Below are 15,505 nucleotides of genomic sequence, written 5' to 3'. Positions count from 1 at the left end.
TTTCCAACTAAACATAAGGAAGAACTTTTGGACAGCAAGAGCTGTTCAACAGTGGAACAGACTCCCTCGGGAACTTGTGGACTCGCCTTCCTTTGAGGCTTTTAAGCAGAGGTTGGACAGCCATCTGGCGTGGATACTTTAGCTGAGATTCCTGCATTGCAGGAGTTGGACTAGATGATATTTGGTGTCCCTTCCAACTCTACAATTCTATGATTCAGAGCAGGAGAAGGATACTGGATCAGCTGGGCCCTTTGATCACCCATTTGTGACTCTTTTTTTCTCTTTTCAGTTTCAGTTCCCCTGGGCAGCACTACAGCAGGGGGTTGCTATGTTTTGGTTCCTCACCAGAGCAGTGTGGTAGGACATGGTTAGGTCTGATGAGGGTGTCAGGGAGATAAGAAGGCCTGTTCTTACCCTTTGCCTTCTCAGGCCCTTGACCCTGGCCAGAATTTCTGTCATCTCTTCATCCTCTTCTGATAATGACAGTTCTCGGAGTGGGCACTTAGATGTTTGCCATCTGCCCTGCCTCCCTTTCTTGTGAGCCATCTTCCTTGGACGCATTATAGAGGCTGACTTTTTGCTATATGAAAGGTCTCTCTCTCTTCTCTAACCATTCCCTAACCATTTACAGCCCTTTCTCAACATCCACCACTGCCTCTCTCTCAAGTCATAATGACTCCTGAGAAACACACACACACACACACACACACACACACACACAGTCGTCATCATAAACAGGGAATGGATTTTGTTGCATCAGTTCCCTAGTGGCAACTGAAGACTACTTACTAAATCCTTTGAACTCCCCAGCTTTTGGCATTGGGGGAAATGTGTGGGCTGGAGGAAACTGCAATTCCTTGCTCCAAAACCCTTTGGGGTTTCTAACTACTGCTCCAAGGGGACAGTATTAACTTGTAGTACACACAAACGGCCTTGTCACCCAATACCCTCTCTAATCTTGACTGTTAATCTGGCATGACTGACCTGATTTGTTACTGCTGTTGCTGCCTGCCACTTTTTTTGTCTCTTGTGATGCCCTGTTGTAGCCATTCCTCTGCCATCTTTTCTACCCTGGGACTCCTATCACTGCTGGTTAGGCCTTTAGTCCATCTGGCATTCAGCAATGATTGTTCTTGTAGCTGAACACTGATAATTGGCATTCGAAGGTAGGACTTGTGAGTTTAAGAATCCAACTTTCTCTCCACTTGTGAATGTGAAGCTTCTGATTGGCGGAGCTGCTATGATGGCAGAGAATGTTCATAGACATTCCAACTGCTTAGAGAGCAGAGATGTGTGAATATTGAAATCAGTGTTTGAGGGGGGAATAAGTTGTAAGTCTGGCTAGACTAAATTTTTTCACAGAGAAACATTGTGGAATAAGAATTGGAAGTGGTTCTTAGATAAACTAAGGGATAATGAGCCCTGAGGCAAGAAGAAAAAACAGAATGGCCATGAACAGTATAGGCTGATTTCACATTTGGTTTGTACCATCCAGCCAGTTATTTGACTTCAAGCTTCTGGTTATTTCAAACGCGGCCTTCAACCCTTACGAATCCAGACCAAGGAATTATTTCTTTAATAGCACTTGCAGAATTCTTTCTCCAGCCCTCTTTTCAAAGATAGATTAGAATCTGAGACCTGTGAAATGAGACTAGAGTGTGTCAGTTCAAGCTGTGTAACCAAATAAAAGATACTTATCTTTCATTGTTTAATATTCCTAACTGTATGGTGATAACATTTAAGATGATGAAAAGCAACACATGGCAGGGAATATAACGAAGCAAAGCCGGTGGAATAATTATGCCAGCATGCTGAGGCATCACAAGGAAGCTGCATTCTTCAGATTCCCTAAATGTGCCATGTGAGGGAGGTTGTACTAAAACTGGGCAGCGTGACTTTTTCCAGTATCAGACACTGGAGTTCAGTAAGCAGCTGAAGTGTGACACGATTGGGGGAAGTCTTGTATAGACTCTGGCAAAAGAAAATTAACTGCCTCTCCCATGTTTTGTCCATTGGCATTTGCAGTGGTTTCTGCATACAGTATGCTTTGTTAATGTCCATGGAGGCACAGGTCAATTCTGTGTCCAGGGCAGCTGTTTACCAGCTCCATCTGCTATGCAGGCTGAGACCCTATCTGCCCACGGACTGTCTCACCAGAATGGTGCTCTACGTGGGGTTACCTTTGAAGGTGACTCAGGAACTACAACTAATCCAGAATGCGGCAGCTAGACTGGTGACTGGGATCAGCCACCAGGACCACATAGCACAGGTCGCCCACTACGTTTCCGAGCACAATGCAAAGTGTTGGTGTTGATATTTAAAGCCCTAAAAGGCCTTGGTCCAGTATACCTGAAGGAGCGTCTCCACCCCCATCATTCTGCTCGGACACTGAGGTCCAGCGCCGAGGTCCTTCTGGCAGTTCCCTCACTGTGAGAAGCCAAGTTACAGGGAACCAGGCAGAGGGTCTTCTCGGTAGTGGCACCCATCCTGTGGAACGCCCTCCCACCAGACGTCAAAGAGAAAAGCAACTACCAGACTTTTAGAAGACATGTGAAGGCAGACCTGTTTAGGGAAGCTTTTAATATTTCACGGACTATTGTACTTTAATATTTTGTTGGAAGCCACCCAGAGTGGCTGGGGAAACCAGCCAGATGGGTGGGGTATAAATAATAAATTCTTGTTGTTGTTGTTGTTGTTGTTGTTGTTGTTGTTGTTGTTGTAATCATCTGGATGTTAACCAGAAAGTAGGTGGTTTGAGTCTACCCAAGTAAGGCTGTGGGCAGCATAGAAACCAACTCCTAGGGGCCAAAGGGTCTTTGGCCCGTCCTCTAAAATATTTGAGGGGGTCAGGGCCCCCAAAGTTGATGGGCATTGCCATTCAAATAATGTGTGTACTGCATCATGTGATCAGTTTTGCGGGGTGGGGCTTACCCCTCCCCATTTTTTAAAATTGAAGTTGGCACCCATGGTGGGTAGGGTTGCTGCATTGTAGGGGGTTGGACTAGGTGACAGTCGTAGCCCCTTCCAACTCTACAATTCTATGAGTCTAGGAAAAACATTTAGGGAAACAAACAAACTCATACTGGTGTATAGTTCTGTTGCTCTGAGTCAGCATTTTCATGCTAGTGTTGTAAGTTTCTACGCCCAGCCCTTCAGGTTGCGTGGTGAGTGCTTAACTACTAATCACATTCCACACATTTTAAGAGGGTATGAACCTCTGCAGTCAGAAGTAAGCACAACTGAGTTCAGTGGAGCTTACTGGCTTGGTCATGTACATGGGATGGAAGATGGCAGGATCCCCAAAGAGCTGGCTTCAGACACCAGCTCTGCATTACAAAGAATGCAGACAAGATGTGAAGGCTGCCAATATTAACCGTGCCCTGGAGGAATCTCAGGCCTCGAGACAGACAATCAGGCTGTGCATCCACAGCAGTGACCCAAGGAGGAATGACTGCTGGGAGGAGTGCGGAGGGAAGAAACACCACGTTGCATCTGCAGCAGCACAACTGGATGCCTTCATCTGCCCCAGCTGCTACAAAAGATGTCTCTCCTATATTGGTAGGCACTGTTACTCTCCAATGGTTTGACTCTACGACTGATAACAAAGTCTTCCATTGTATCTCAGGACAGACAGGTGTCAACAATTCCACTGGTAACTAAGCATAAGGACTGCCATCTTGCCCCATGGCTGATCAGGGATGTGAAACCAGATCTCCCCACCCAAATTCTGGGACACCATGACTGTCAGCTGGCCACAATAAATGAGGTATTGTGCTATGGACTGCTGCTGCTTGGAAGCATGTGGAGCAACATGGCAGCCTTCTTGAGGGTGTGAATACAGAGGATGTCAAAATTTGCTACAGTACCACTGCATACTGTTCTAACACAGGGATGGAGAACCTCCAGTCAGTGGGCCAGTCCTAGCTTACCAGAAATTCCAGCTAGGCCCTTGAGGCCATTAAAAAAAAATCATGCCTACTTGACCATCAGGTGCTATCAACTCAATAGGTGGGTGCAAGACGTGAAAAGGTGTGTTCAATCCTGATTGGTTTGGTTGCACATACTAATTCCCCACAGAAAACTAGCACACACAGCTAATCCCTGCAGAGCTGAACAGCTCATGGGCAGGTTCCATCCTGTTCAATTGAGCTCCATGTTCTAGTTCCCAGTGGTGAATCAGTGCATGAATCTAATAACTGCATAAAGCAGGACTGAACTCCCCATGCAACAGTTGACATGCAGGGAGTTCCTGCTAGGTTGCTATCTTTGACCAGTGGGTAGGACCACCTTCCTGCCAATCACCTGATGTCATTATGACATCAGATTTTTAACATGCAGGTGGCCAAATTGACCTGACCAATTGGCCTGTGGAGTGGGAAGATTTATGGCCCAGTGGGCCATAAAGGTTCTTTGCTCCTATTCTAAAACACCAGGTCTATTTGACTAGTGACTTACTAAGTCAAACAAAGGCCATGCATTGTGGCCTGTTAAGTGCTGAACAGCCCTCTTGTTTTGTTTTATAGTCTATAGATACCATAAGCAGGTTTGTCAAGTCGCTGGATGACCAAACAGCTGGTGAGCTGAGTTCAGGCTAGTAGGTCACAAGTTGTGTAGGCCTCAAGTAAAGCACGGGGTCCTCTCCCAGCCCCCACAGGCCATGTACTAGCTACCATCTGCTTTGGAAATGTGCTTTGCTTTGCAACCAGGTAACTGAATAGGAAGCTGTAGTCAGCAGTTGGCTTTATCACTGTGTAGGCAAAAAAGCCATTGTATCAGAAGACGCAGCATGCTTAGTAGAAAAAATACAAATTGTTCTCAATATCTCATTGACCTCATTATAACAGTGCTCAAATTGCAACCCCCCCTCCCTCCACACCACCCTTTTACTCTTAACCAGTAGGTTAAGCAGGATAGGAGAGTAGCTTATAAGGAGCAGGGCTAAATTGGGTGTGCATATTAGATATTGTGGATTCATTAAGCCCTCCACCCACCCACCCCAATCATAATTCAAACACTGTTGTTACGTGTGATGGGTTATTACTGATGCCGCTGAATGGTTAAGGAAACATAGGTCACAATGCTGATTATGTGATTATGCTGATTATGTGATGGGTAAGATTTACCCTCTGTGAGAAGAACAGAGAGCAGTAGCTTTAATGCAATTACTCTGAAAATAATAATTCTACAGTTATTAGAATTATTATTTGTTCAACTGGTTGCTCAGTGCAGAAAATCCATAAAGAAGCATCTTCAATACACATGGTTGTGCAACACCTCCGGCAAGCGAGCAAACCCACCACTTCCCTAAGTTATAGCTCCTATTGCAGAACTGCTTTTACCCATCAAGACATTTCTCTTCAAATTCAACAAAAATCTGCCCTCCAATATCTTTAGTCCATTATATCCTAGACCTGCCCTCTGTAGCAGTAGAAGCTCAAGGTTTATCCTAACATTTATCCTCACAACAGCCCTGTGAAGATATGTTAAGCTGAATAATAATAATAATAATTTATTATTTATACCCCGCACATCTGGCTGGGCCTCCCCAGCCACTCTGGGCGGCTTCCATAGAAACCAAAAATACAGTAAAATATCACACGTTAAAAACTTCCCTGAACAGGGCTGCCTTAAGATGTCTTCTGAATGTCAGGTAGTTGTTTATCGCTTTGACATCTGATGGGAGGGCGTTCCACAGGGCGGGCGCCACTACCGAGAAGGCCCTCTGCCTGGTTCCCTGTAGCTTTGCTTCTCGCAATGAGGGAACCACCAGAAGGCCCTCGGCGCTGGACCTCAGCGTCCGGGCAGAACGATGGGGGTGGAGACGCTCCTTCAGGTATACTGGACCGAGGCCGTTTAGGGCTTTAAACGTCAGCACCAACACTTTGAATTGTGCTTGGAAACGTACTGGGAGCCAATGAAAGTGGGTGACTGGCCCAAGGTAACTCAGAGTGCTTTGTGGCTTAATAGGGATTTGAACCCTTGTCTGCCAGTACTTGAACCACTACACCAAACTGGCTTCATGCCATAGGGTGGTTTTGACTCTCATCTACTGAGCTTAGAAATACGCGTCAGCACAGCACCGGAGAAGAAGCAGTGAAGGCAAAGTCAGTACTGTAAGCCAGAATTGATTCCATAGCCAAACCATTGTCCTCCTGTCCAGGTGGCATAGGCTCCTAATTCATAGGCCACTTTGGCTACACTTGTCATTTGAACTTGTCTGTTTCTATCCTACCCTTTGCCAACCATGGGTCAACCAATGTTGATGGACTGCAATTCCCATCATCCCTGACTGGTCATGCTGGCTGGGGATGGTGGGAATTATAGTCCAACAACATCAGGGGACCCAAGACTCACCTGGAGCAACAGGAAATAAGTGTTAACCTTCATCTATGTGCAGCCCTTCAAATACATGCAGATGGCCATTTTACCACCTCTAAATTGAAGGGCGAGCCTCAGCTAGTTCCTAGTTATGGCAACTTTCTCAAGCTGGAGTCAGGAATAAAGAGAGCTTGTGTATGTATTATTGTTTAACAGTATTTCTATTGACATGGAAGTCCAGGTATCTGAAGAAGTGTGCATGCACACGAAAGCTCATACCAAGAACTAACTTAGTTGGTCTTTAAGGTGCTACTGGAAAGAATTTTTGTTTTGTTTTGAGTATTTCTATTGCTAAGTGATAAAAAATACACTTATAAATTAAAAAGAAGTTTAATTTAACAGCGTAATGAATTTCACCCATGAACTTGTCCCTAAGGCTTCCTCTGCACTTACAAATTGGTAAATCACATAGACGCTATAAATTATTTTTTTCTTAACCATGTTGGGAAAAATACCAATATGTAACATCAGATGAAAGAAGCTAATTACCCTTCAACACACACTTTAACCAGCTTTTTGAGTCACAATTAGCATAGTCACAGGGTAGTCCAAACGTGTCTCCCCTTTCCCTCCCCTCTGATTCAAAGTGCATCCATTTGTGGGGATTTAAATTTGAGAAGAGATGCTAGTATTCAAGTCTGCCTGGAAATACCTTGGTTTCAAAGGTTGCTTGAAGTTGTTTAAAGGTGGAGGGAGACACTGGTAACATTCTCAGATGTTCTCTTTATCCTTACCTTAAATTTTAGGATACAGCATTGGTCTAGAAACAGTGTCCAGGGATGGCATCTGCTGAATTCTACCTACCAATTAAATTTTGGCATCTATGTGGAGATTACTGGATTTTAACCTTAGCTGTTGTGCACATAAAACTGTGTGTGTGTGTGTGTGTGTGTGTGTGTCTACTCTAAAGCATGTATTCTGGAATCCAGGTGTCTGGTCTACAGTGGGAAGCGACTATGAGGAACCCATGTAACAAACAACATTGACTGCATATACAGCAAACCTTTCAAAAATCTGAGGCTTACAGATTCACAACACCAAACGGGGAGAGGGAATAAGCTTCGCTCATTCTTAAATATTTCCCCTTCTGTGTGTATGTGTGCCTGAGAGAGGTGTCGGGGTGGGGGTAAGAGAGAGAGAGAGAGAGAGAGAGAGAGAGAGAGAGAGAGAGAGAGAGAGAGAGAGAGAGAGAGAGACCATCGTCTACGAAACCACCGCATTGACCTCTCAGTCTGAGGTGGGAGGCGGAAGATTCCCCCCATCAGCTCAATGAAAGCTGCTGCCCTCCGTGATCATCTCCATTAGTCGCTTCCCTCTCGTGCGTCTTTCAGCACCATGGACAGCGGGCGAGGGAAGCCACCGAGGAGCCACCGTTAAACGCAGTCTTTCCCAGGAAGAGGAGAACGGGAGGGAGGGGGGGGGCGAGTTGAAGTGCTGGAAGCGCAGTTAAGCTCCTTTCTCCCTCCCTACTTTTCAAGCAGGCTGAATGTTTAGGGAGGGCGCTCAACACGCAGTCCTGAGCAGCAGGGGCTGACGGAGCTGCCAGGTTGCAAGGAAGGAAGACGCCCGGGAAGCACCCGCTCTCCAACCACGGGGAGGGCTGGATCCGGACTCCAGACACCCGAGAACCCCCAGCCTCTCCTTCTCCGTCGGAAGCCGATCTTGTCCCCCCCCCTCCCGCCTTGCCAGGAGAATGCTGGCAGCGGTGCAGCTGGGGCTCCAGCGCCCAATAGCTTTGTAAAAACCCTTTGCCCTGCCTTGCCTTGCGGGAACGGGAGTCTTCTTGGCAATACCCCGATGTGACCCCCCTCCCTCTCGCTCTGGAATAATGGGGATCTTTTGGGCTTATGTTGGATTCCTTTCCTTGTCGGTATTATACATTCAGCAAGGACTTTCTTCCCAAGGTAAGCGCTGCCTTGTGTATTTTTTTGTGTGTGTGGCCAAAATTGCAGCCGGAGGGTCTGTGGTGGGCAGGACAGGGCGATCTTTGTGGAGGGGGCAAGCCATGTGGAATGGAAACGTTGCGCTACCTTTTTGCCTTAGCCTTATTCTCGCCCCACTGGAGGGGAAAAAGTTCACCCGAAGTGAATGAAACCGATCCCCTGCCAACATGAGCATAACATAGCCCGGCTGAGTAGATGCAATGTTTGTGCGTGAGCGGGGGTGGGGTGGGGTGGGGGGAAATAGCATGCCACTGTGTATCTTCCAACTCTTGTTTTCAGGATTCATACAGACACAGCGCCTGTGAAAAAGGGATGTGCTTGTCTGCTTTGAATAGTGCAGTGTTTTCATAGCGTTGTCCCCCCCCTCCCCAATTTTTTCAGGAGCCCTGAGGTCCGTATTATTAAACCTTGCTTTTCGTCTGCAAGTATGTGTTTCTAAAAGCACACCCCCTCCCTATCACCCTGTCAAAGGCGCCTCTTGCATTCCAAGTAGCCCCTGCTCTGCAGAAGCCTTCCAGTTGCTGGAGACTTTGAGGGCTGCAGTGATCATTTCAGCACCATGGATAGATCGTATCCATGCCGAATGCTGCACCCACAACCGCGCAGTTCTCCGCCGCTTTGTTTGTTTTAACTCTGGAGAGAGGGCTGGCTGAGGTGGTGGTGGGGAAACAGACTGAGAATGCAGAAATATGATCTCTTTCCCTGCTGATGAGGTGAATAGATATCACTAGCAGCGATACAGTGCTGGCTGGGGAGCGGAAGGAGACGCTGTAGAAAACACGCATGCAGACTGGTGGGGCTGGGCTTATTTTCACATATGCCTACTTGGAATTTAAGTACTTAAAAAGTAAAGGCAGCTTTTTTCTCATATAGCACCGCTATGAGTCCCGGGGCGTAACCTAGCACATATGCATGGATTATTTTTGCAGTCTTTTCGGTCTACCCCCTATCAACCTGTAACGTCATAGAATTGAAAGAAGTGGGCAAACTGGTAAATTCGACTCTTTCTGAAAACTGAAAGTGTTTCTTGTTAGTTATTATTATTATTTCTATTATTATTATTTTGTCTATCCTGTCAGTGAGGGTTTCACACAGCTGACTGAATGGATCACATTCTTAAAGCCCCGTTTATGAGTAGAAAGTGGATCAAGAAGGTTGTGATGATTATGACTTCTTCTAAGATATATGCTGGCATCCTGAAATGGACTGTCAATATGCATGTCTTCTACTATATGGAACTGGAAAGGGTAGCCATACTGAAGTGCCAGAGGCAAAGTATTTCTTGTTTGTGAATCTCCTAAACTTAAACATGATCAAGTCTTTTCTTGGCTTGACACTGCAAGCAAAACAAGAAAATGAAATCGAGAACAAATAATCACATGACAAGCTACTTCTTCGAAATATTAATACATAATGCAACAAACAAACAGGACCCAATTCCAGTAGTCTACAATATGTTTAATAATTAATATGGTATAATGTCATCCATAAAATACAATAAATCATCTGAGCTGATTTTCCAAATGGTTCTGCCCTGGATCCCTAAGCTAGAATGCTGAAATACTGCCTTCCTAAGAATATTTGCATGTAATTATTTGTAACTTTGCAAACTCCAGTGAGATCCTGGTAAGGGTGTTCAATTTGTCCATAAGCAAAATAGGCTTACTAAACAATTTATGCATGTTTGTAAGGGATAAAGGGGTGGAGGGGGAGGAAAGGGTCTGAGAAATAAGAAAAAACATGGGGATGCAAAGAGGAATGAGAATTAGAATCAGAAAAAAGGAGGGGCAGGGAGAGGGAGACAGGGCTGCAGTCCTGTGCATACTTACTTGTGAGTAAGCTCCACTGAACTCAGAATACAGACTTGGCTTAGGAAGCACCTGCCTAAGCCTATGCGTATTCATTTGTAAATAAGCCCTGGTGCATTAAATGGAATTTACTCCCACGTAAACAGGCATCAGATTGCAAGTGAAGGCAGATAAATTGGGGGGGGGGAGGAAAAAGGAAAGAGAGGTGGTGGAAAATTGAGGGAGAGGAATCCCAATAAGATATGCTTTTCTTTTGCAGCCAAATTTACTGAATTCCCTCAAAATGTCACAACTACTGAGGGGCAGAATGTGGAGATGTCTTGTGCATTCCAGAGTGGCTCTGCCTCAGTATACCTGGAAATCCAGTGGTGGTTTCTACGGGCAGCTGAGGACCAAGACCCTGGAACAGAGGTGAGGGCACTCAGGTATCAATTTGCTGCCCCTGAAATCCTACGCAAGTCAGCCACTCCCCAAAAGCAGAGAAAAAAATGGGGACCTGGGGGGACAAGGAAAGCCTTGCCCCCAAGGCTTAATATATCCTACAACAGTAGAAATCCATTGAGAAATAGCCACCACTAGGGGATAAAACCTTGAACCCTTCCAATTGGTTTTTGGTAGTTGATAAATTCATATGCATGGATAATGCATTCTTTCTTTTCCTTTTCTCTTTTTTTTCTCATCAATGACAAGGCACAGTATAGATATCATAGCAATGGACTGAATTTGCAACCCAGGGCTGTTGCAAATACTTCCTCCCCCCCTCCCCCAATAAGAAGTCTGCTTGCTATCTTTCTATCCCTTCAGGGATTTTCATTGCCTCCTCCATTGTTTCAGACTGATAAACACATGGAGCGGAGATACTTACTAACACACTGCGGGAACCTATTGTAGACAGGATTTCTAGAAATCAAACAGGCCTCCTTTGACTCAGTTGTAGCAATTCTTCCTTATTTCCTATTTGGCAAGAAACAATCTCACTGGCTTCAGATGATGCTTTTTTTCCATTCCTGAGACAGTGGGAAAAATCTGCCTCATCTCTATCATTCCATTTCCTTCCAGCCTGTCTCCTCCCCCAAAAGTTTTTTATTTGAAGAATGCATTTGAAGTATCCAGACTGCTTTAGAATTCATCCTAATTTTCCATGGAAGGCAAGCAAATATATAAACCTGTTAATATGGCACCTCACTCTTCTGAGGCATTAAATACAGCCAAATGTGAAGAGATCAGCCTCCATCCAAACTATGTAGCACAGTGGCTAAATGTGACAGGAAGGAACACCGTTTTGCCTATAGGTGGCAGGCAAAGTATGTGAGTGTTCTCCAAGGAAGAATCCATTTATTTAAGTAGTATTTCAATAGCAATTAGTCATCACAAAACTCACAAGCTATGGGCAAGTTCAGTCTTACCCCATGGTCCTCAGACTGAAACAGATCAAGAAGTGGGGAAACCCAAACATCAAAAATTCACACATAGCCTGTTCAGGTCTCATGCCCATTTTAAATTGGTGATTGGTGTGTACCCCAAATGAACTCTGCATCTCACAAGTTATGGTTTATGGTTAATCCATAAACATGAGCCTATTTTCTCCTTCCCAGTGAGCTGTTCCCACAATTTCGATGATTTCAAACATGTGATCAGCTTAACTTAGCCCCTTCCAGTCTGCCGAGAATTAGATAATTATCTTAATTGCCTTACAGGATGACAGATAATTCTCTGTGGCAGCTGATCTATGACATGAACTCATATATTCAGGGATATTTTAGTCACTGTTCTGATCACTGTTCCTCCTGCTCAAATCTACATCCCTCAAACACAGACATCTGCTTCCTCATGCAATGTCCCCCTCCCCCCCTCTCTCTCTCTCACCCCAACACCCCCGGTGTGGAGCTTTTACCTATGCAAGGAACAGAAGTAGGATTTTCATTTCTGCTATGGCTGCTGCTCTGATCTCTCAAGGCTCTACATTCTATTGGGAGAGCCTTCTTCAGAGACTAGATCAGGCTTCCTCAACCTTGGCCCTCCAGATGTTTGGAGACTACAATTCCCATCGTCCCTGACCACTGGTCCTGCGAGCTAGGATTCATGGGAGTTGTAGGCCAAAAACATCTGGAGGGTCGAGGTTGAGGAAGCCTGGGCTAGACAGTCTGGCGGGTAGTCAAGGAAGACCTGAGCTGTGGAAGAGCCCTCCTCTCTTTTTATTTATTTATTTTACTATCTGCCCATCATGTTTCTCAACTGGTTAAATTATATAATGGAATTAATAATTTAAAAACTGATGAAAATGCAACCAGGCATCTTATTTGCATTGAAAACAGAGCCTTTGGGCAGAAATGTTCAGAGGAGAGGGAAATTGTCCATTTCATATGAAATATTGTGCCACATTCTTTGTTTTTGTGAGAGTTCTAGCAATCAAAGCATCTAATTTGCATTAAATACCGAGGCTTTTTGGCCTTGCTATGATCTAAAAATATATCAAAGGCTGGCGAAGGAAGGCTAACTGAATGTACTCAATATGGGATTGACAGAAAGTATAGGTCCTTCAGGATGTGGAGTTTCCATATGCTTGGTCTGAAAAACTCTGGGATGGTTTAGCTCCCTTGCTCCGGAGCCTTCAGACCTTCTGAAAGCTTGCCTACATATTCTGGAACCTTAAGGAACCACCTTTTACAGGCAGTTGCTTACTTCTAACTAAACTGCCATTAGTGATGAGGCCTTGGATGTCTATAACAAAGCATTTTCTATTCAGATGCAGAATTGCTTTGGCATTCTGGGTTGCAGAAGAATTTAGGGACATGGCATCCAGTTTCTAATGCATTAGTGTAGTACGAGTTCAGCAAATTTACATCCTGAATCAATTAATTATGAACTGCAGCAGGCATCATGGAATCAGGCCATCTAATTTAGCTAGCATCCTGATTCCAACAATGACAAACCAGAGGCCTCAGGGAAGTTCAAAAGCATAAAGGCAAAACCTTCCTTATTCTTTGTCATCACAACCTGATATTCAGCAGTACATGGTGTCTGAACATGGAGGTTCCACTTGACTATTAGCATTAACACCTGTTAGTCCATTCCTTTGGCTTAACTCCCCTTAAGTCAATGGCTACCACCACTTTTTGTGGCACATAGGCCAAAGAAACTGAAGGAGGTACGGTAGACACATTTTAAGCCATGTTCAATCACAGTACAATTAGGGACCCTCCTTCAATGAGTTCATTAGGAAACTACTCAATACTTGCCTTTTTTGGTTGATATGATCTATCTCACAGCTGTGTAGCCAATTCAACTGCCTTTGAGTGAACATCCGTCTCCCACTAGTAAACCCTCTCAAACCAAACTATGCTTGAGCTCTGGTTGTCATGGCTTATTACAGAGCTGGGCAGAAATTAGGGTGGGACCAGGCAGAGACAGTGGGAAACCCCATGAAAGGAAAGGAAGGGAAGAAGTGATTTAACCTTTAATGCTGGAGGTTCCTCACCTGTAGTATGCAAAAACAGTTATCCATTCCCCCACAGGTGGAGAGAGATTTGGACAACGATGGAACAAAGATAAGCGTAAGTGGATTACAAAATATAGATTGTTGCTAGATATTCAATTACTTTCCATTTACTGTGCTGTCTTTCATTAGCCACCATCCAAAAATGCATGAGCCCTGGACTAGTGAATGGGATTTATTTTCTGCAACTTTCCCTGTGCCTTTTGGGGCATGGGCATTATCAAAGCCTTTGGAACTCTTTTGTGCAGATGAGCTGGTTCACTTCCCTGGCCCTGCTGAGGCAGAATTTAAAGAACCTTTTAATTTGTTCAGGTCTTTAGAAGGGGCTAGGTTCCTTTGAGGCCCTGTAGCTTTGTAAAAACTGCCATTTTAATTGTTGGACATTGGATTTTCATTATATTTTATGTTGTTAGCCATCCCAGGTTCCCTTTGGGAACGAAGACTAGGATAGAGAATGTATGCTCCTGTATACAGAAAACATTAATGGATGTTGTTAGTCAAATTGTGGGTGGCCCTTGCCTCTACCAGAGCTGGAGGTTTTGTGGAGAGTCCAGGCAAATGAAGACACTCTCCATTCAGGGTCCTGGCAGACATGCACAGAGGATATTATTGATCCTATTACATGCTGGAGACCTGCAAGTAATACCTAGGGCAGCTGTGGATGCCCCCAGGATTCAGTAGACTCTCCTGAACATACACCTGAGGACATCACTTGGAGTGTGTTGGGACATAGAGGCTTCTGCATGGGCTTCCATGCTTACTGGTTCAGGCTGAGACTTCTCCATTTCTCCCACCATCTCCAAGATTACAAGGGCATACGAGGGGGAATGCAGTGAGCACATAGGTGCCTATTTTTATTTTATTTTATTTACCTTTTCTGTCCCATAAGGAATTCTTTGCTTTCACACAGGTTCCAAAATGGGGTCAAAAGTTCAGTTTGACAATGTGCAGATCTAGAACCCTTACAACATATGAACTAATAAGAAAAAATAAAAGTACTGTGCCTTTAAATCTGGTCATGTGATAGATCCTATTCTCCCCAACCCCAACCCCCTCCAAGCATAGACACACAACACAGAGAAGAAGAAAAATCATTTTTTTGGTGGTTTTAAAAAAAATGAATATGGGTACTTAAAAAGAAAATTGCTACAGAAAACAGCCTTTTTTTGTTTTTGGAACCACACATCATACTTTCAATAACCTTAATGGAATTTTTGCCCAGCATGACAAAAAACAAGCCTTTCAGAATACTTTGTATTTCTTTAATAATTATTACCAAGAACTGAGGAACATGTAGGACCTAGATTTTCTTTCTTTCCCTCAATATTATTTTATTACTTAGCTGAAATGCAATTAAATAAATATAGGAGACTGATTTTCAAAGTGCTACAATGCCATGGAACTATGCGGGAAACACACACAAAAAACCTTAATAATGGAGGGAGAGAGTAGATTCCAGATGTCCTTGTATTAATTGAAGCATACAGAACTTGAGACCCACCAAAACATTTAAAACCCAGTAGACCCCAGACTGCCAAGCTTTTTATTAACCCTGACATCCCTATCCCCCACGCTTTGGACAATCTCATGCCTGCAAGTTTTTGTAGCACTGAGTTGAAATGCCTCTCCCCCCAAAATTTGCTGCACTCTTCTTGGGTGGGAAAATGGGGGAAATAGTGATTAAGATGAGGAGATAAAAAATTGGGCCTTTCCATCAGTGGCAATATTCCTCTCAGTGCCTGCCAGTCACCGTCATCCCTCCCCAACCCCATGGGATGATGTTATATGATTGCAAATGTTCTTAGAAAGAGAATTGTGTAAACATGGAACTGTTGGCACTACAAAATAAGGTGAGCCAGAGGAGGGGGGTTTCCTCTTGT

General features: G+C 44.4%; 1 protein-coding gene across 3 annotated transcripts in view; it reads left to right on the top strand.

Annotated features, from left to right (window-relative positions):
- Nucleotides 1–7,534: 7,534 nt before the first annotated feature.
- Nucleotides 7,535–15,505, top strand: part of VSTM2A (V-set and transmembrane domain containing 2A) — a 41,319-nt gene continuing 33,348 nt past the window's right edge. The window contains exons 1-3 of one of the 3 annotated variants that reach the window (XM_083583582.1): nucleotides 7,535–8,282; nucleotides 10,389–10,540; nucleotides 13,645–13,683. In XM_083583582.1, coding sequence (XP_083439708.1) covers nucleotides 8,207–8,282; nucleotides 10,389–10,540; nucleotides 13,645–13,683 — 267 coding nt within the window. In that variant the 5' untranslated portion in view covers nucleotides 7,535–8,206. The remainder of the gene's footprint in view (nucleotides 8,283–10,388; nucleotides 10,541–13,644; nucleotides 13,684–15,505) is intronic. The other 2 variants (XM_083583581.1, XM_083583580.1) reach the window with 2 other exon arrangements.

Source organism: Podarcis filfolensis (assembly GCF_964270895.1).
Source record: "Podarcis filfolensis genome assembly, chromosome: 13".
NCBI lineage: Eukaryota > Metazoa > Chordata > Lepidosauria > Squamata > Lacertidae > Podarcis > Podarcis filfolensis.
Note: the sequence above shows the minus strand (reverse complement) of the source record. Positions and strands in the feature narration are given on the sequence as shown.